Source organism: Gavialis gangeticus, unplaced genomic scaffold (assembly GCF_001723915.1).
Source record: "Gavialis gangeticus isolate Ggan-Ray unplaced genomic scaffold, GavGan_comp1, whole genome shotgun sequence".
Taxonomy (NCBI): Eukaryota; Metazoa; Chordata; order Crocodylia; family Gavialidae; genus Gavialis; species Gavialis gangeticus.
Genome location: NW_017728995.1, coordinates 33,475,801 through 33,496,123, shown reverse-complemented (window position 1 = coordinate 33,496,123; position 20,323 = coordinate 33,475,801). Strand labels below are relative to the sequence as shown.

The 20,323-nt window shown below is 52.6% G+C and overlaps 1 protein-coding gene across 3 annotated transcripts in view; it reads right to left on the bottom strand.

Moving 5' to 3' along the window:
- TP63 (tumor protein p63) overlaps nt 1–20,323 on the bottom strand; it is a 105,746-nt gene that overhangs the window by 77,347 nt on the left and 8,076 nt on the right. For 2 of the 3 annotated variants that reach the window (XM_019503473.1, XM_019503474.1), the window contains exon 3: nt 20,087–20,219. In XM_019503473.1, the coding sequence (XP_019359018.1) occupies nt 20,087–20,219 (133 nt within the window). Of the gene's footprint in view, nt 1–1,868; nt 2,023–20,086; nt 20,220–20,323 lie in introns of those variants that run through there. The other variant, XM_019503475.1, reaches the window with a different exon arrangement.

Here is a 20,323-nt window from a genome sequence, read left to right as displayed (position 1 = left end):
GGGGGGGGGGGGAGAAAAAAAGAATAAAAAAAAAAATCAGTGCATAAGAATTAAATGATTAATATGATCACTCCTCCCTGGTAGGTTCATTATTTCCCAAAGAGAATGACCCTGCTGTCTAAAGTCACCAGCAAATCGGCTTTTCCCCATGAGACCCAGAACATGAACAAAGTCATTGCTTCACACTTGAAGCTTAAAAACACCCTGCAGCTGAAGCCTTTAAAACCCTCCCCTGCCCACAGCTGCAATGAACCAGCAAGAGCCGTGCTCACCGTAGGGCTCCTGACAGATGAGGCTAGCCAGTCAACCATAGGAAGACTGCAAGCCTGCCGCGGCTGTGGGGCGAAAGCTGATCAGATAGCCGTGAAGGCGCAAACAATGCCGAGCAAACATTGTCTTTGGAAAGTTCTCCCTGCACTTGAGAACACCCAGCGCATGATCCAGCTAGCTGTATAACCATCGAATGCATGGAAACAGCAGCGGATGGGGACGGATTAAGCACTGGATGCTTAGGGAGAGAGGAGAGTGGAAGACGGTTAGCTGAACCCAGTGGGTTCCCCCAGGGGCCTTATCCTGTCCTGGCAGACAAGATTCTTGGGGTAGATGGGATATCTGATTAGACCAACCAAATAGTTGGAAAAATTATTCTTTGCAAGCTCTTGGGCACAAACGCCTTTCTTCAGGCAGAGGGAGAGTCTGACCTGCCCTGGGCATTTGCCCCTTGGAAGTGCAAACTGTATCCTGCCCTGGGCAGCTGCACACTTGGGGTGCAAACTGTATCCTGCCCTGGACATTTGCCCGCTGGACGTGCAAACCCAGCATGTACACAACGTGCCGTTCTCCCTGAACCCTGGAGGCCCCACGCGCAGCCCCCGCCCAGCCACTCGGCTGTTTTGCTTTTCCGAATGACTGAGCTCCTGTCTGCGGCGGGTCCCGTATCCCGCGCGCTCGGCCCCGAACGCTTGCAGCTGAACCGCACGCTGGAGGGCTCTGCCTTCCCTTTCTGATGAGTGTCAACACAGCTGCTCTCCCCTCTGGAATGTAAACTCATATTGTTGTTAGACCTCCCTCAACCCCAGGTAACTTCCTCAAAGCCTCCCACACTCGGTGGAGGTCCCCCCTCCTCCTTCCCCTTGCAAACCTTTCCCAAAATCATCCTCAGACATTTAAACCTTTAAGCCCAGTTGAAGCAAATGCTCTGCTCTATCTAGTGCCCATGCGGCACAAAACGCTTTGGGTGTGCAAACACAGCACCTTGCCATGCTACCCACATTTCAGTGCACTTGTCTTTCTTTACATAACGTGTTTACATAGATATACCACATAAAGGTCTTTCTTCTGCAAAGACAAGATATCCAGAGCGCCCAATAAAGTGCAGATTCCGGCAAATACTCCCATTGAGGCACCTCTGTTTACATATTATTTTAAAGAGGTAATTTAAGAAGGTTGTTATCATGCAGCGGGGGGGGAGGGGGGGCTGTTTCCTAAACACTGTCCACTTTCAGGGACAAGTGCCAATAGTGGCAGTAAAAAAAAGCCGGTTAATAAGTTATAATGCAGCCAGAGCAGAGACTGTTCAGACAGCTGGCTTTTTCATGGTGGGATTTGTCCTCCCAAAATTTAAGACATTGGTCATCCCCAACTGAAGACCTGCCCAGCTTCAGCATGAAAATCTAGCCATGCAAACTGCAAACTCACCTATAGGAAAAGAAGAAGAAAAAAAAAAAAAAAATCGGATACACTTTCTGCATCTCACCTCCAGATCGGAGAGGCAAAGAGCTGATGCCAGATTGCTAACAACAGGAAAAGCAGAGGGAGGAAAAAAAATAAATAAAAGGTCATAGCTAAAACCTCAAACAAGTCCTTACCTCGCTATACTGGGACTGGGCATTGTTTTCCAGGTACAACATGCTAGCAGTCAAATTGATGAGTGCTGCTGTCCTCTCTTCCGGCTCCAGGGTTTTGACCCGTACCCCCCACCCTCTGGAAGACCCTAAAACAAAGTGATTCTACTGGGAAGATAACAGGACGCAGTGTGTGCCTCTCTGCATAATTTAAGTTTCCCTTATATACCTAACTATAGGCAAGGAGCAGGAGGTGGGGCTTTTTGCTTTACCTGTCCAATCTGTCAAAGTGCCACCTGGAGTCCTCCACTCCAATGGAGAGAGGCCTCTCCCATCTCGTTAAGTAGTTAGAATTCCTTATCACCAATCTCTAAAAAGGGAAGGGGAAAAAAAAATGGAGAGAGAAAAGAAACTACAACTTTCTCTTGTCACTTTTCTATGCAGTTGGAAGTTTAAAAAAAAAATGAAAAAAAAATAAAAGGAGGGGGTGGGGAACAAAACCATGGAGGAATTGGGAGACGTTTCCCAAAGCAGCTCACTTCTTCCCTGAAACAGTCCGAGGATTTCTCCAGGCACCAATCTCGGAGCGCTCCCGAACGGACCCGTGGAGAGCCGAGATCCCCCATCGCGGCCATGCCTCTCGCGCGCGCACGGTCATGTCGGCAGAAACGATCGTGCCGAGCGCTGCTTTTTGTCACCCCACAAGTACGCGCCACGGACCGCGTTGTACAAACTGTTTACCTAGCAGCATTTACAGAAAACAGGGCGAAAGCATGTGCGAGTGCACACACCGAACTGCATTTCAATCCCTGCTTCTCGAGTGGCTCTAGGTAACTCATTCCCAAATTCATGTCCTCGTGGCCCATAACAAAGCCATAAATTATAAAGAGAAAAACCCCATAAGATGATGTTAAGTCCAAAAAGTTTGGGAAGTTTTAATAATGGGAAAATCATCCTATCGAGTCAGTGTTTGACAGGGGAAAAGGCACAAAGATGCTCACTTTGGGCATTTGGAATCCCCCCCCCCACAAAAAAGAAGGATCTTTTGCCTCCAAACCAGAACATTTGAGAAACTTTTTTTAATACTGTAGTGCAAATTCAAGTCTATGACACTTAAGACTAAATTAAGAATAAACTCAATAAGGAAAGAGAGGAGGAGATAGTGAGACTGATATCGTGCAGGGTCCCAGGGAAAAGGAGGGGGTGAATTATTATACAGAGATGAAGAAATGCAAAAGCTTTAACATCAACGGAAACATAAAGGGACTGTCAGAAGCTGAAAGGAAGAGAAGAGCCCGCCCGACTTTTGTAGACGTTAATTTGGGTTACGGTAGCACTGCTGATCTAAGATGAATATCTGCCTTTATGTATATTGTGGGGGATTAGATAGATCGTTAACTGTTAAATCTGTTAGGCTCATTGATAAATACAGTTCATAAAAAATAAAATAAAAAAAAGCAGCTAGTCTGAGTGGTTTCATTTCTGCACATGGGCGCAGTGAACATGCAAGAGAAATTGCTTAAGTAAGAAATACAGTTTAAAAAAAAAAAGTACCCATACACCATGTCTGCAGTGATTTAATATTAAAAAGGAAAAAAAAGTCTGGCTTCCATTACCCCAACTCATCCCTCCCTAGCATGTGTGCAGAAGGGAAGGGAGAAGGGTAGCTACCACACTGCCATTTGTCTTGAAGACCATAAAATCCTTGCCGTGGCACGCATTTTATTAACCAGCCTGCTGAACCGTCTGTGCCCAGGCGTGGCTGGCAGGACATCTGCCTCAACAACAAAGCCTCCCAATTCCCACTTGAACTGTCTTGCAGTATGAGATCCCCAGCCGCAGGAGCAGGGAGACTGAGGCAGGGGCTTATAGGAGTCCCCCACTAACCTCTAGCTAGTGGCAAGCGAACAGAATGGGTGCGGGGTAGGAAAAAATAAAAGTCTGCCTTTGCACTTTCAAAGTTGAGCAGAAAAAAGTGCATCAGATGGGGAAACTGGAGGGGGGAAAAGATGCTTCTTTCCCTCGAGTGTGACCGGAGCAGGATCTGCTTCCCTTGGAAATCTGGCAGCGCTCCTGCTTTGCAAGTTGGAGAAGCCACAACAGATCTATCCGCCAGATACTCGCAGCTGGGCAGAGAGATTTCAATCTTCACGCTTCAAGGCAGGACAAAGTGCTACTGAGGCAGTGGCACGTGAAGAGGGCCAGGGACCCGCACGGAGGGTACAGCAGACGTCCCAAGTACCAGCCAGATAGGTGGCAAGCAGGTAAGCAACAAGCCCTTGAACGCTGCTTAATGATCAGATTGGGAAACCGGTTCTGCTCCCAGATGTGCCACCGACTCCATCGCCTTTGGAGAATCCCTTAACCTCCGACTGCTCTCGTCAGCGACTCCAAGGGAAGACCAGTCACGCAGGGGAGCGAGTGACACCAACAGCACACACCCAGCATTTCTGCTCAGATGAGCAGAAAGCAGCGTACTCTTCATACCTTCCTTCTGCTCCGTGGGGGAAAGCCTCCCTTGGAAAAGAAAGTTGCCAGGATTGCTAAAGGAAGGCGGCAGACACAGCCAGTCCGTCTAGACCCATTTCTCACCCCAGAAACCCCAGACCCAGCAGGGCCTGAGGAGCACACTGTTTCACCGACGGGAAAAGGGCACTTTCCCCAGGATAGCCTGCAATCTGTACTGGACCTGCTGCTTTCAGCTCCCTGCAGGGGGGCTGCAAAGAGGATGGAGCTTGACTGGTCTCAGTGGGGCCAGATGACAGAAGGAGCAATGGGCTCAAGTTGCAGCAAGGGGAGTTGAGGTTGGATATTAGGGAAAACTTCCTCACGAGGAGGGTGGTGAAGCACTGGACCAGGCTCCCCAGAGAGGCGATGGAGTCTCCATCCTGGGAGCTTTTGAAGACCCGGGTAGACAAAGCCTTGGCTGGGATGATGCCGTTGGCGCTGGTCCTGCTTGCAGCAGAGGGTTGAACTAGATGTGACCTCCTGAGGTCCCTTCAACCCTCATTTTCTACAATTCTGTGATTAAAGTGAAGGGTTTTTTTGCTGCATGCATCTTCCTCCAGGACGTGGGCTCTTTGAATGGGGATGTTGCGAGCAGCGCTACCCAGAGGCAACCCCGCGTCTCACAGCAAGGCAAAGTAAGGTTTTCTTCCCCACCCCTGTGCCTCTGCACGTCTCACAAACAGGCAGCACTGCCCATGCGTCTGGAGCAAAGAGCGCATCCCCTCTTGCCACTGAAACAACATTCACCCCTGCTGCAATCCCATCCCTTTCCCAACGGGCTTTACCACCTGAACTGCTCTGCAGGAGGCAATGCAAGGCCTCTCGAGTGGCAGTGCACACGCACTGGTCCCACGGCCCTGGCCTCATTTCTCGACGAGTGCAGCTAGTCCAGGTACCCCTCACACCTGTATCCTCAATCGCACGCCAGCCAAGTGCCAACTGCAAGGGTGCTGTGCGTTGCTCAGCTCTGCTTACTTCAATCCTGCAGGTACCTGCTCTTCTGTGGTCCAGCATGACACGCATCCAACCTGGGGACACTTCTTGGGCTCAGGCACATCATCCAAGGCTACTAGAGGGGGGTTTGCCCATGAACCCTATAGCACTTGTGGTGGTCTCTATCACTACTGCCCCAATGCACATGATCCGGCTCAGCACTCCGCAGTTTAAAACCACCTTGGCTTGTATGATGATGACAGCAGAGCCCTGGAGGTGCAGCCCTTTGCAATCTGCTCCCCATGCAGAGGACACGCATGCACAGAGACACACGTGCAAGGGGGATGCGCACAGACACACAAAATGTGCTCTGGAGATCTGATGCCAAGTCAATCGGTGACACGGGCAGGGAGACATCGGAGGGGCAGAAAGCAGCCAGATGTGTGCAAAGACAATGATGACCCTGAGCCTCTGCCCGTCACCCTGGAAGAGCACAGCTGCAGACCACACTCGGGGTCCAGGGGGTCCACGAGCGTTCACAGGCTTTGAATGAAACATGCTCCCAGGCTGTCAGAGTGATGCAAGCACTGCAAAAAAGTCCGGACACAGCTCGGCCTCCTCTTGAACTACCAGGACAAAGAAAAAAAGGGGTATATATTTTTTAATTTCTACTGAGAAAAGATCTGACGCGATTCCTTGCGAGCCCATATGCTCAGTAGCAAGGCGACGTTTTCTTTAAAAGCATTTTTCCCCTCTGTAAAGGGGCCAAGATGCTTATCTCTACCATCATAGCTTTCTAAACAGGTTTTCAAGGGAGAAGCCTTCAGATTCATTTATGACCGACTGGAGGGGAAACGCGGGGGGGCGTGGATCTAAAGATGAATATCCTGGCCTTGCCACAAATATCAATCTGTCAGGACTCACTGAGCTTTCAGAAATCGGGTGATTTTGGGAAGTGGCTGGGCCTGAAGACTCAGGGACCCTCGAAAAGCAGCCCAGGTCTGAGAAAACACCTCAGAAAGCCATGCCCATTTAAAGCGTAGGGCACTGAACACCTGCTCAGTGTAGACGCCTAAAAATTACTGGTCCCTTTTGCAAAAATCTTGTTGATCTAATAAAAGACGTCACCTCTACCACAAACCCAGTTTGCTTTTTCCTCTAGATCAGTACGGCTACAACCTGGATACCTGGTCCCTTTTGAGCACTTCAGCTGGGAACACTTGAAAGACCATTCCCCAACCTTTCTGAAGAGGTTTTGAAGTATGGTACTTCAATGGCACACACAGAGGGATTCAAAGATCCCAATTTTCAAAGCAAGTGCAATAATCCAGCCATGCCCCAGGTCCAGGCTCTTTCTGAACCAGTCTTCCCAGGTTGCTATAATCCACCCCAGCCTTTTGTACGTGGTTCAGTTTAAGAAGCAGAGGTCACCACAGCACTACCCAGGCCTGAGGTCTGAAATGATCTTGCATCCAGCCACGGCTGCAATCGTTACCGTCACACACCTCTGCCGCCCAATTAACAACCATTATGCAACTTCTTGGAGAAGGCAGAAGGGCGTGAACGTGCATCTACCTATTTAGTGGTTCAGGCAACACTTCCTGAAGATCAAAGTGCGCACGCACGCACACACACACACACACATATATATATATATATATATATATATATATATATATACACACACACACACACACACACACACACACACACACACACACATATACACACACACCCCTCCAACCTCTCCACTCATTCACGAAAACAGTGACATCCCAGCGCAGCAGTATTTCCAGGTTTGGGTGACAATGGGAAACGTGCACAACCACACACAGTGCCAAATGCCATGGGAGAGGGGGGAAAGAAAGTCTCGGCCAGCTCTAAGACTACCTTGATTTTTCAAAGGACGTGTCGGGTGTGCGTCCACACGCAGCACTGGCAACTCAGGCAGAAGAAGAGCAACAGGTCCATGCTTGCACACAGTGAAGCCAAGACTACCAAAAAACAGAAAGTAAAGCCAAAAAAGAAAGTAACCAGCCCAGTGGAGGAGCAGAGGGGGGGTAAAGAAACAACATCAAGACGCAGCAGTGAAATATTTCCCTTTTAAATCCCCAGAGGTGACATGAAAACCAAAATGAAGGCTTGGGATTTCTTTCAAGCAGTAACAACGCTGCCCTTGGTGAGAGCACACTTAACCATGGTGGGTACCAGTGCCGTCCCAGCATTGCCCCCTACAGCAGAATATAACGCGGAGGATTGCAGCGGGCCCGTCCTGCTCGATGCACAGGCCTGAGTGGGTACACAGGCAGTTTTGCCATGACCGGTACCACCCGGGCATGTGGGTCTTGAAGATGCGACCCTCCAGCCACAGAAGTGCCTCCTGGACCCTACAATTCAACGCAAGGCAGGGCAGGGCAATGGACCGAAAGCCGAAGAATCCCTTAAAAAGCCACTGTGCACGCCAACGGGCTTCCAAACCGAACAGCGTAACCCGCAGTTAGTCCAACTTAATAATTAAAGGGCGCTTTTCTCTTGCTTTGAAAGCCCTCAATCAGTGCTGTGCTGCCAACATGCAGCTCTCAATGAATTCTTCCCATTTCAGAGGAAAAAAACTGAGGCCAAAGCCACTCTGTTGTGAGTTCACACCTGTCCCTTCCCCAAAAGACTGTCACAACAGCCCCGTCCTCTGACCCCAGGCAAACATCTGCGCCCGCTGCCTATCCGAGCTCTGCTAGCTGCAGCGTGCCCCCAGGGCTTGAAGATGCAGCTCTGTGCGAGTGCCTCTGGGGCCAATTAACCAGGCAGATAAGGCTGCAGAAGGGAAGATTGTGGAATAAAACTAGTTCCTTCACAACTGTTTGGCCACGCTGGTTCGGGAACGGTACTCCCAGCCCCAGAGCAGCCTGCCTCCCGCCCCTGGGCCCCGTTCAAAAGGAGCAGGACACACGACCAGAAAGTAGGAGCGTTGCCAGCAGGTCGAGGGCAGTGATTCTTCCCCTCTATTCGGCATTGGGGAGGCCACATCTGGAGTCCTGTGTCCAGCTGTGGGCCCCCACTACAGAAAGGATGTGGGCACATTGGATAGAGTCCAGTGGAGGGCAATGAAAATGGTTGTGGGGCTGGGGGACAGGACTGGTGAGGAGAGGCTGAGGGAACTGGGCTGATTGAGTCTGCAGAAGAGAAGACCAAGGGGGATTTGAGAGCAGCCTTCACCTCCCTGCAGGGGGCTGCAAAGAGGATGGAGCTGGGCTGGTCTCAGTGGGGGCAGATGGACAAGGAGCAATGGGCTCAAGCTGCAGCAAGGGAAGTTGAGGTTGGATATTAGGAAAAAACCTCTCTCATGACGAAGGTGGTGAAGCACTGGACAGGCTCCCCAGAGAGGTGGTGGGGTCTCCATCCTTGGAGGTTTTGAAGACCTGACAAGACCAAGCCTTGGCTGGGATGATGGAGTTGGGGCTGGTCCTGCTTGGACTAGATGTGGCCTCCTGAGCTCCCTTCCAACCCTCATTTCTAATGACCCAATTCTCCAGACAAGGTGATTAGAGAAGATCTTGATTTTGTGTCTCTGCACAATCATACCTTTCCAACCTGCTTTCAGCAGCTCCATGGCTGAGCTCTCTCCCACCCAACTCAATGGGAACACATGTCCTATAGCCATGGCTGGGAATACAGGGCAGCGGTAAGACCCAAGAAACAATTGGGTTTCTGTTACATGCAACATCTGAAAAGCCCTTTCATGAATACAGCACTTATTAAAATAAAGTGCCACTTGCATTTTATTCCTGATATTCCTCTTAACCACCTAATTTTGTGTCAACCCCCTACTTCAAAAAAAACAAAAGCTACCCCGTCTGCTTTGCCAATATTTGCATAAACTAGCATCTCCCTCAAGTGAAGCCCTGATTAAAGGGCACTGGTTTTGGGGGACACAAATCTTGGCAAGCCAGCACAAAAAGCATCACAGGGCCCTGGAAGCCCAGGAAATAAAATAAATAAATATGAAAAAGCTGATGCAAGATGGAGAGGAGAGCTATCATCTCCTGCAAGTGGCATTGGGAGCTCCACCTCCTTCTGAGTTTGCACCTCCCATCTGAGTATTTGAAAGTGCTTTGCCAACACTGAATGCTCTAAGCATGCAGCCTTGCTAAGGCAGGCAATTTTAGGAGGAAGAGGGGAGGAAGGAAACAGGACAAGTCAGAGAGATGCCAAATAACTCACCCCAAGCCACCGCAGAAGGCTGTGGCAGGGGACCACTTGGGTCTCATGCCCCACGCCTGCAGTAATCCCTACATGAAACTCCCCTGCGGGCACTTTATGCAATGGTGGCTGCAAAGCTGAAGGGGAAAATCCCAGCCCTTGCCAGCCGTGTGGCTGACAGGGAAAGGCGCAAGCACTGACTACTGCCACAGGAGATGCGGAAAAACCCTGCGGCAACCCCTGCTCCTCTGGTCCTGGTGTACAGGAGGTCAGAGGTAGGGCCTTGCTACAGAGGAAAGCAGAAGATATGTTGGCAAACGGTTTGTCTTTAACGATAATACGAAGAGAGAGAGAAGCCAGGCAGTCTGGACTGGTCCTCACACGAGCAGTGGAGAAGGCAGCAGGTCCCCATGGCCCCAGATCTGCTGGTTTCCCATCCTGGTGGCTTTGCTGCAGGTCACCCATCACTGACATGTGGGCTATGTGGCTGTCTCAAAGCCATACGTCCTGCGTAGCCAGCTGTCCTCAAGCCAAAGCAAAAAAAAAAAGCCATCAGGCAGCAATCGTACTATTTCCATCCCCTTCTCAAAGAAACTCCCAGCCCCCGGGTGCCTTTCCCAGGCTTCCTGATGCGAATGCAAATGGTCTCGCTGCTCCCCTGCCCTCCTCTCTGTCTGCCTGTCGCATCCAGCTGCTGTCCCTCATCCCCTCCTTAAGCTCTGGACACAGCGCAAGGCTCCTTGCAATGCAACAGGTTAGCCCACGTGGCATCCCAGAAGTGCTGCTCTGCCAGGGTTTCACAAGACAGCACACAGAAACACTTCCCGTCAACCTGGCTTTGCCAAAACCCGCTCACCCCTCACCCCAGGGCGCGCAATGTGCAGCATTACTCCTCCATGTGACAGCAGTGTCTAGAGACATCGGTGGAGTTTGTAAAGCCACTGTGCTCTAGAAGAGCCCTGGAGATTTTGCAGCCTACCTACAGGATACGACAATTTGGCAGACCGGCAGCAACTTGCCAGGCATCACAGGGGAGGGGGATTCGCAGAGCTGGACAGATGCACAATGCAGGACCCTGTCCCATAGATTAGGTCTGTGCTTGAAGTGAGGGCTCAGGGAAGGAAGCATACTCCATTTGCAATGGAAAAGCCTTCAGGAGGCTGTAGGTGCTACTATCTTAATAGCTTCTATTGTCTTAATTATCTCATATTAAGATGGGAAGTCCCATCCCCATTTCAAGGGCTTGCTAGCAGATAAAGAGGGGAGGAGGGAAGGAAAAAAAACATTTTATTTTTCTCCCTGTAAGGAAGTTAATTAAAGTCCACTTTGCATGTTAACTGCATCCCTTGAAGTCCATTCAGCTTGGATGGTTGTGGGGCTAGGGGACAGGACTGGCGAGGAGAGGCTGAGGGAACGGGGCTGATTTAGTCTGGAGAAGAGAAGACCAAGGGGGATTGAACAGCAGCCTTCACCTCCCTGCAGGGGGGCTGCAAAGAGGATGGAGCTGGACTGGTCTCCCTGGGGGCAGACGACAGGACAAGCAGCAATGGGCTCAAGTTGCAGCAAGGAAAGTTGAGGCTGGATATTAGGAACAAACTTTCTTACTAGGAAGTTGGAACAGGTTACCCAGAAAGGTGGTGCACTCTGCATCCTTGCAGGCTGAAGACCATCCCAGCCAAGGCTTTGTTTAGCCAGATGTAGTTGGGGCTGGTCCTGCTTGGAGCAGGGGGTTGGACTAGATGAGATCCACGTCCCCACCCCCGGCCAGGTCCCTTCCAGCCCCCATTTTCCAATCCCACGGTTCTACAACATACCCAGTAACGTTTCATCCCCTAAACCCGCCCGTATCAAAAGAAGCAAGAGCGTGTTTGCATGTTATCTTCCGACAGGGTTTAGAGTTCAGCTTCTCGAACCTAACACAATTATACTCCGGTGAATGGGAGCCGCGTTGTTCTACAGTCAGGCTTTGCAAACGTAACATTTCATTAACGAAGGAGAAGTTCACTTGTGGCCGAATTAATACAGGGTCATAAAAATCACTTCTCACTCTACTCCCAGCACAGATTGATTTTGCTTCCAGCGCCGCCTAACAATTTGTTCCCCATCTCATTTAGACATCACCATGTCAGCTGTGCGCGTCGCAGGAGGGATATCGTGAAGGCTCGGAGAACAACAGCAATGCTATTCTAATGCAGAGCTGTCCTACTTCAGCAGTCTCCCAACATGCTGGAAATGAAAGCACTGCTTTCTGGAAGCCACCAAGGAACGTGACCGGCTGTGCCCGGGGAAGCGTCGATGAAGCCTTTCGGGGGCACATGGCTCAATATAAAGTTTGCACAACACATTTCACATGTGTCTATTTACAGGACAACCCTACGCACAGGAGGAACTTCGAGGCACACCCATGCCACAAGTAACACAGCACACCCGTGGCATGCGACAGATCAGGGAGAGGACAGCAGAAGAGTGGCAGATGGGGCAGAAAGCAGAGCAGGCATGGAGTATGGGGCAGGGAGCAGAAAGCAGAGCAGCAGATCAGGCAGGGAGTGGCACCTGAGCGTGTCAGAGCAGCCAGGGCCGAGGCTGGCTCTGTCATGCACCACTGAAGGGCTCTAACCCCACTGTAAGGTGCAAAGGGAAAAGCGAGGAGGAGGAGTATTTGGCACCAAGGATGACGTCTGCCCGTCAGCACAGGCCCCGGCAGTATAGTACATCAGTCCTCAGGAAAAGCAAGCCTTCCTCCTTTTCTCAATTGAAGAGGCCAGAGCGGCCAGAGCTTTCAGGTGAAGATCACTTTTAAGGAATGGTTGCACATCTCTGCTTCATACCCCAACGAGCAACACACACGCAACCTCATGGAGAAGGTGGGAACCCCAATCAATGCTTGCTGGGGAAGAGATCCCTCTCTGAAGCACATCCCAGTCTGGTTGCGAAGTACTTGCACGCAGGCAGGATGCTCGGTAGTGCAGAGCCACGAGGCCTATCCCCGACCAGCATCACTGCATCAACAAGCTGGGATCCACTGCCAGCTCGCACGCTGCACTGCACAAAATCCACCCTTCCTGCCGCCACCGCTCAAGCGTTTTGGAATCGGTTTCTGCTTCCTAGTTGACAGCAGAAAAGCTGCATTTCAGATCCAGGGAGAGCAGTCCAGGGTGCCAGAGCACTCCCATTGGGGCGAAGGAGTTTTAAACAAGTCTGAAGTGCCGCTGACAGCATAAGGTATGGGTTGCGGCACGTGCCGATTTTTTCTGGATCGTCGGCAATCCAGGAGTAGCGCTTATATGCTCCAGCAGTAGCACTCCCTCGTTATCTAAAAGCTCGTCACAAACAAATGCCGCCGATTCTAAGCCATAAAAAAAGGGACTGATCTTCATGAAAAATGCCACGAGAGCCCCAGTCTCCAGGCAGAATGGAAAGTCCCTCAGGTTTTATCCAAAGGACACGTGCAACGAGACGCACGTGCTTCGATCACCTCTGAGTCAGATGATCCAGGGACTGAGCTGATCCTTTCTGAATGCAAGCCCCCTGTGAGATATGGCTGTCAAGCCATGGGGAGAGATAAATTTGGAGGCTCATAAGCTGCAAAAGACAATCACCCAGCAATATGACGGAGCTAAGCCTCCGATGGGAGAGCTTACAAATGCACCTGATGCCAGGGTACAGACTATGGGGCGGTCACAGCAGAGGCATCAAATGGCTCATGACGGGAATGGCTCTGCATAGCCTCAACCCAGTTCAACCAAAGTGGCACCTACATGCACAAGAATAAAACCTGGCACGCATCAGAAACCCTTTCAAGCAGTCAGGCATCACCTGAGCAGATCCCTCCTCTGAATGAAACCCTCCCCACTTCCTCTGTGGCCCTTCCAGGAATATTTGGGGGTGGAAGAGAAGACTACAACAGCCCATCTTGATGCCTCAGCCTAGGAGGCTGGTTTTACTTCTGTCTATAGTTCTCCTCCGTGAGCCCAGCTAATTTCTGACCCAGATTCAAGGCTGTGTCCAGAAGAGCACACCATGCATTAGCCAGCTGTTGCATGGAGACCTGCGTCCTGCTCGCCATAATGCCCATGCAGTTCTCAGCTCCACTTCGTGGAAGACATGCGTTGACCAGCCACCGCCGTTCCTTTGTATGGATCCACCTTTTCGCTCACAACTTAGTCATCTGCTTCCAAGGGCTCCATGCTGCAAGAGGCAGACCGCCCTGGCCTGGACAAAGCAAAGCGTTTCCATCGAAGCCCATAGGATCGTGCATGGGTCTGAAGCGAAGCATCCGCTGCATCCCAGCCCATAGCAATCTGCAAGCTCTCTGGGGCTTGTGCTGTCTTCATTAGCCAGGTGAACGCCTCCTGCGATAGACCCCGGGACCTCAACTCTTCCCCTTAAGTGCTACTAAAATAAAAGAGATTTTACTTGGATGATCTATCTGCCAGCTCGGCAACTGCTACATGCAGCCAGTACCCACGTTGGGGCTTCTCCAGAAAACCTAAGACTTCATCAAGCACCCACAGCTTTTTTAGCGTTGGGGGGGGGGGGCCAAGATTTCCTCCCTGCCAAGAGCTGATAAAGTCCTGCCAGGGACAGCCTAGATGTGGAAGTGTGTCGAGGGGAGAGGAGCAGTCTTTGGATGATTTTGTTGAAACAAATGGGGTTTTTCCTCCGAGATGAACCAAGCGTTAACACTGAAACCTAATGGGATCACTGCCAGTTAACAGGCCAGCAAAGAAAGTGGGGATGACAGGCGATAAGACCCTTCCCCGAGCATCGACTACAGACCCCTACCATTGTGAAGCCTCTGGACCCAAACGGCCGGTGCTGGAAGGAGAAAGCATTGCACAGGTGGTGCAAAAGCACACTTGGCTGTGAGCGTCGCACGCCGACGGCTCACCCCATGCAACACCCGCCCTGGTGCAGCCGTGCAGGAGACAGGAGCAAAGCCCTGTCACAGGCTGACAGAGGGTTGGGTGGTTATTCAGTTTTTCCTCCCTCTTTTTGGAGCACATTAAGAAAGCCCTGACCGCGACGACTGTCTGGGGAAAGGCATTCCACTCAACTGGTTCAGCAAGAGGCTCCCGGGAGGACGGCTACCTCAGGGGCATGCAGCAAAGGCATGTGCAAGGAGGAGTAGGGGGATGGAGGGAGGGGGACGAGTTCACCTGGCCCTGCCGCCTCACTTCAGATGAGATGCACGCCGCCCCCGGCTACGGCTTCTCGGGGGCCACGTGGAGCTCCCGTGCCAGTCCCTGGGGCTAGGGCCAGGATGCACGTGGTGATTTGTCCCAGGGAGGAAAAGAAGGGACCCCGGGGGGATTGAAGCCTGCTGGACAGCTCTTGCTGCAGAGGCACACAGAGATCTCTGCTGCCGGAGAGCTTCCCCAAAGTCCCCCCCGTGCCCCTCCAGGCTGCAGTTCAGGAGCCCATCTGGCTGGGACAAGTCCAAGAGAAAGCCCCGAGCCAACAGACAGGAACAGGTGACAGCCGATGCAGACGCCAGCCACGGTCACGTCTCCATGCTGCAGTGAGGACCGCGGGGCAGAGCGCTGAGCATCTGGGATAAGGGAGGAGCTGATGGGGAGCACCGCTGCCAAACCGGCCGTGTCTTATTGGGGGACTGCTTGCTAGCAGGTGAAGAGGGAAGGAAGGGGATGACACAGCTGAGCCCGCGCGAGAGGAACGGGGGCCACATGAAATGTGTGCATGTGGCCCATGAAGCACCCCCCTGCTTATCCCAGGGTAGTGACCCCTGCGATTCCCACCTCCCACCCTTTCCCTAAGAAGGGAGCTTGGACTCCATCTCTCAGAGAAGGAACCTGTGACCCCATTTCTGGCTTCTTTGCTGGCATACAGTAAGTGAGGGAGAGAAGAGGAAGGCTTAGCAGCCAGAGGGACTCAGAGGCGGTCTCCAAAAACACCTTCTACAAATCTAGTATCTCACCAACTTGCAAAACTACCATCAACTTTGACACAACACAAGACATCGCACCCAAACCTGCCAGGATCCCATTGCATCTCAAAGCTTTGATGCACCAGATGCTTCAAGTCCTGCCTGATTCCCTCGTCGTTCCCTCCTGCCCCCTGGTCACCCTGGGAGGGGCCAGTTCATCTGCCACGGCATGAGCAGGATGTTTCCTCTGCAAAGCAGAGGGTGGGAACTGGCAGTCTCAGCTCAGGGGGAGAAAAGGCAGCCTCCTCCTCTTCCTCCCGTGGCTGTGATCAGGAAGAAGGGGTTTTCCACCCCTCGAGACTTCATCTGATCTGCACCAGCTCACAAGGAGCTTTCTCGTCTTCTGCCCATGCATGGATGCAGTCGCCTCCAGCTGTCAGGGAAGCTGGGACCAGGGGCAGAATCGTGCAGCCCAGACCCCTCATTCGGGCAACGATGCACTGCCCCAAGCGCAGCCCGACTTATGGATTAATCCCAGACAGAGCCTCTTTCTACCCTCCTCTAGCCAGAGGTCACAAGGCGGGATGCAAAAGCTTGAGGTGGAAGCCTCTGGCCTGTGTCAATCGGAGGCCAAACTAACTGCGTCAAGTTGAGACCTGAAGTCCTGGTGGGATCCACAGAGCCAACCCCCTTCTCCCTATCTAAACCCCTCCTGGGAGCTCAGCCTCTCCCCGATGGCCTGTCCTAAGGTCTCCCTGCCAAAAATGAGCATTTCCCAACCTTTAGGGTCCGATCCCCACAGCCTGCCTGCGAGAGGGAGACTTGCCATCTGCCCCACCAGGGCTAAGGGACTCACCCAGGGTGACATAGGCAGCCTGTGGCAGAGCTGAAACCACACCCACGTCTCCCCTCATCTCCAGCGCGCCACCCCACAGTCCTGCGTTTCCTTCTCTCACTATATTACAAGCAACGTCCCGTGCGGGGCACCCCTTTCTCAGCTGAGCACCTGCACCATGGTGGGCTGGTGCCCCTCGCCTTGAAGCCCACGTCACCCACACTCCTTGTGCTGTGCCCAAATACGCTGTACCATCCTGGACCTGGATGCTCTCCCCTCGGTTGGGACGTGGAAGCAAATGAAGCGCTGAGGAAAGCCCAGCTGCAAGGACGCCTGCTTTACGCAGCATCCTAAGAGCGGGGCCAAAGGCGACTCTCGCCCTTAAAACAGCGCACTGAAGCACTCGACAGCAGACCCATGCACTAGAGCAGCAGAGGTCGACCTTTCTGGCCAGCGTGCCACAAATGAGCCCCGCACCTTCCCCCTGCCCGATCTGCTGCTCCGTTTGCTGCTCCCTCCTTGATCTGCATGCCATACACGTGCACTCCACCACTGCATGACACGCCGACACCTGCAATGCGGGTCGTCACACCCCGATATTAGGATTTCACCCTGCGCCGGTGGTTTTCATCCCGCTCTGCATTTAGCCAAGCGGACAGAGCTCCTAATAGGGAAGCAGTAAGATTTGTAATGACAGGCCCATCCAGGCAGTGGAGGCAAGACCCCCTCCCCCCCTCCCAAAACCTGCACTACCCCTAAAGAGAGGGGCACGCACCATCCCAGAGCTTCATCTGCACCCCACCGAGGACAGTGGAAAGACGCCGATTTGGGACACGGCTCTAGGACTTGCTTTGCCCGGCTGCGCACTGCAGCTGGAGGGCTGGCCTCGATCTGCCCGCAGGAAGATATACTCCAGACCGCCGCAGCGTCTCGCGCAGCCCCTCCGCCTCTACTACATTCCTCCGTGTTTACCTGCCCTCTTCAACTCTCGCGCTCCAATCACCTGCGCCTGGCCCGCCGCGTCTGCCGGTGACACGGGGGGCCGAGGTTACCTTACAGACAGGTGTTGGGAGAGCAGCTGCCCTGCAGCGATCGGCAGGAAGCGAGGAGACGGAGGCAAGAGGGAGGAGGGATTGCAGATGAAACGCGACGGCGGCAAGCGCCTTCCCCGGGGCTACGCATTCCCTGCCAGCGCAAGCCAGAGCGGCCACTGGCCCCAGCCACCACAAAGCGAAGGCGGACTCCTCTCCACGGCGAGACGGGGGGGATGTCACCTGTCAGCCAGGCTTGCAAATTTATGGGGGAAGGGGAGTGCTTCCAGCCCGAGCAGTCTGCACCGGGTCAAGGCTGCATTAGCAAGCCTTCTGCATGGGGCCTGACCAAGCACAGGGGTTGCTCTCCCCCGCTGCAAGGTTGGCGCATTTAGAAATGAATGTCAGAGCCCACGGCACTTAGGAAAGCGCTCGATGTGCCCGTACGCTGCATGGGAGCACGGGGAGAAACCAATCCTGTGCAACACTCCTGAACATTAATGAAATCAAGCAAGTCCCTGCATGCAGATGGCGAAACGCCTCCTGAAGGGCCAAGATCAAACCTCCCCAAAGCCAGAAAACCACATGGAAATCGCCTCCAAGGCTCCTCGTCGCTCCTCCCTTGCTCTGGCAAACAGAAGATGGGGAGATCTTCCTCGAAACAGACAGAGCAGAGGACCTGGAGCGCACATTGGCCATGTTAGAAGCCACGGTGCAAAGACTTTAAACACAGCAAAGCTGGTCCAGCTTCTAGCACGAGCTTTGCAGGCGAAGTTACAGGTGCTGCCTTTCAAAAGCCCGAGATGTTTGAAAGGCATGACTGATGCTAATGGAAACCCACTTCTTAAAGGCCAGGAGCCTCTCTGAGCAGGACTGCTCCTTCCTACCACAGCCATGCAAGCTTTTGGGAGGCGTTTGAGACCTTCCCCGGACACAGGCCTTCCACTTGCCCCCCCATGGGTTGATGAATCAGGAGCTCCGGGAAAGTTCGGAGATCCAGTGGGATCCTGGCAAGTTGGGGTGTGATGTCTTGTGTTGTGTCAAGGTCGACAGTAGTTTTGCTAGATAATGGATCCATAAAGGATGGTTTGGACAGAGGTGAACCTGGCTCAAACAGGAGGTTGGATAGATGTGACCTCTTCCAGCCCCACTTCTGTAGGATGCTATGAAGTTTCTGCCTATCGGGATGAAGGGTGGGAGCGGGGAAGGCCTGGAAACCTCTAAACTGCAAGCACTATAATCCCTGCCAGGAGGGGAAGCGGCCAGGCAGCTTCAACACTAGAGATCTACCCGACTCATAAAGCAGAAAGGCAGAGCTGCAAGGAAGGTGCATGCCAGCAACAGCTGGAAGATGACACAGAGGGGGATCTCGCTGTCACACAACGCCCAGGCCGTCCAGGTGTGGACAGCATGCAAGTCGAGAAGAGAAGCCGTCTTGCAAGCAGGAGCTGGCGCCCCTTGCAAGCCTCGCAGCACTTCAGGCTCCATCCAACAAAGCCGGGGTTGCCAGGAGTCGCGTGCGGTCCACAAAGTGCTGCAAAGGGGCTCGTCATGGTGGCCCTCGATATTACAGCCCTTGAACGTAAAGGTCTGGCAGCCCGCCCTGTGGCCTGCAGCTGGACGGCCCACCGCCACCAGCAGACCTTTGGGTCCCTGCTGTAGATACGGCAGTGCTCTTGCTGAAAGCGAGCCCATCGCTTGGCTCCATAGCCCCCCAACACCTCCTCTCGGGCAGGAAAAGAGCTGGGGAAACACCTGGAGCTAGAACATAACTGGGTCAGACCATCTTGCCCAGTGCCACGTCAAACAGGACAGAGAAATGGAGGCTGGACGGGAGCACGACCTGGGTTTGACCAGGGCTTCCCACACCCCGTTCCTCGCACTTGCAGCCTCCAGCGTTTGGAAGATCAAGTTCACAGGCTGTTTCCCTACCACCCATGCTCAATAGCGACCGATGCCCCTTTCCTTCCAGGATGGGTCCAGTCCCTTTTTGAATCTAGCTCAGCCATCAGCTTCCACCACATCTGGCAGCAACGAGCTCCAACCTTTAATTACACACGGTACAAAAAAGAACTTCTTTCGGTTCGTTTAAAACCCCCCACCTATTAGTTTCATGTTGCAGCCCCCCGTTCTTGTGTTGTGAGAGTCAATAGCAAATCCCCACCTACCATTTCTTCACCATTTACTATTTTAAAACCCTTCTCAAGGTGCATCTCATTGGAAACACAGTTTACTGACTCTCACTTGTCCCAGGCAGGCAGAAGTGAGAGTCAGTAGACAGAGCTTGAACGGACTCCCGACCGGTTTGGTCCCAAGTTCGCTCCCCATCATTCAATACCATCAAAAAGGGTCAGAGGAAACAGCCCCACAATCAGGGGATGTTGAGGTACGTGCCTTCAAGAAGCGGTGCAGAGTAATTGTGAACGGCCTCAGCCCTGCACGCGCACATTAGCCACATCTTGCCAAAACTAAAATTTATACATCAGGATGCAAATTGGCAATCTAAGCTGTTGCATCTAGTCCCCTCCCATGTTGGCAAGCAGCCATTAATTGCAGGAATCACCCCAAAACCACCATGTCAAACCTATCCATGAGCCTGCAATACATAATATCTGGAGCACTGCAGATACCCCATGACCTGCCACACGTAAAGCCAGGGGTGACAAGGGTGTTGCCGCTGCCAGCTGGGGAAGGAATTAGGTGATAGATGCCCAGATCCTATGAAAAAAGACCCTGCCCCACAGAGAAAAGCAAGAAAACCTTTATAGCTCATGATATTCAAGGGCTCTGATCGATGGGGAACATCAAACTTGGCAGAATTACAGTTAAAGAAACTTTTCCTGCTACTCACCCACATGGGATCACCTGGGTCCGCATCCTGCATCCGGACGCAGTCCATGCTGATCTCGATTTTGTTCGTGGGGCCATTTTCCGACGGGTCATCAATGAAGTTCAAGTCGATCGGCTGCATAGAGCATATCGGCCTACAAGGACAAAGTGGGACCGCTGAGACAATGAGCCAAACCTGGACCCCATTCAGGGCAACAGCCGGGTCCAGGATTTCCTTGGGGGGGGGGGGGGGGGGGGG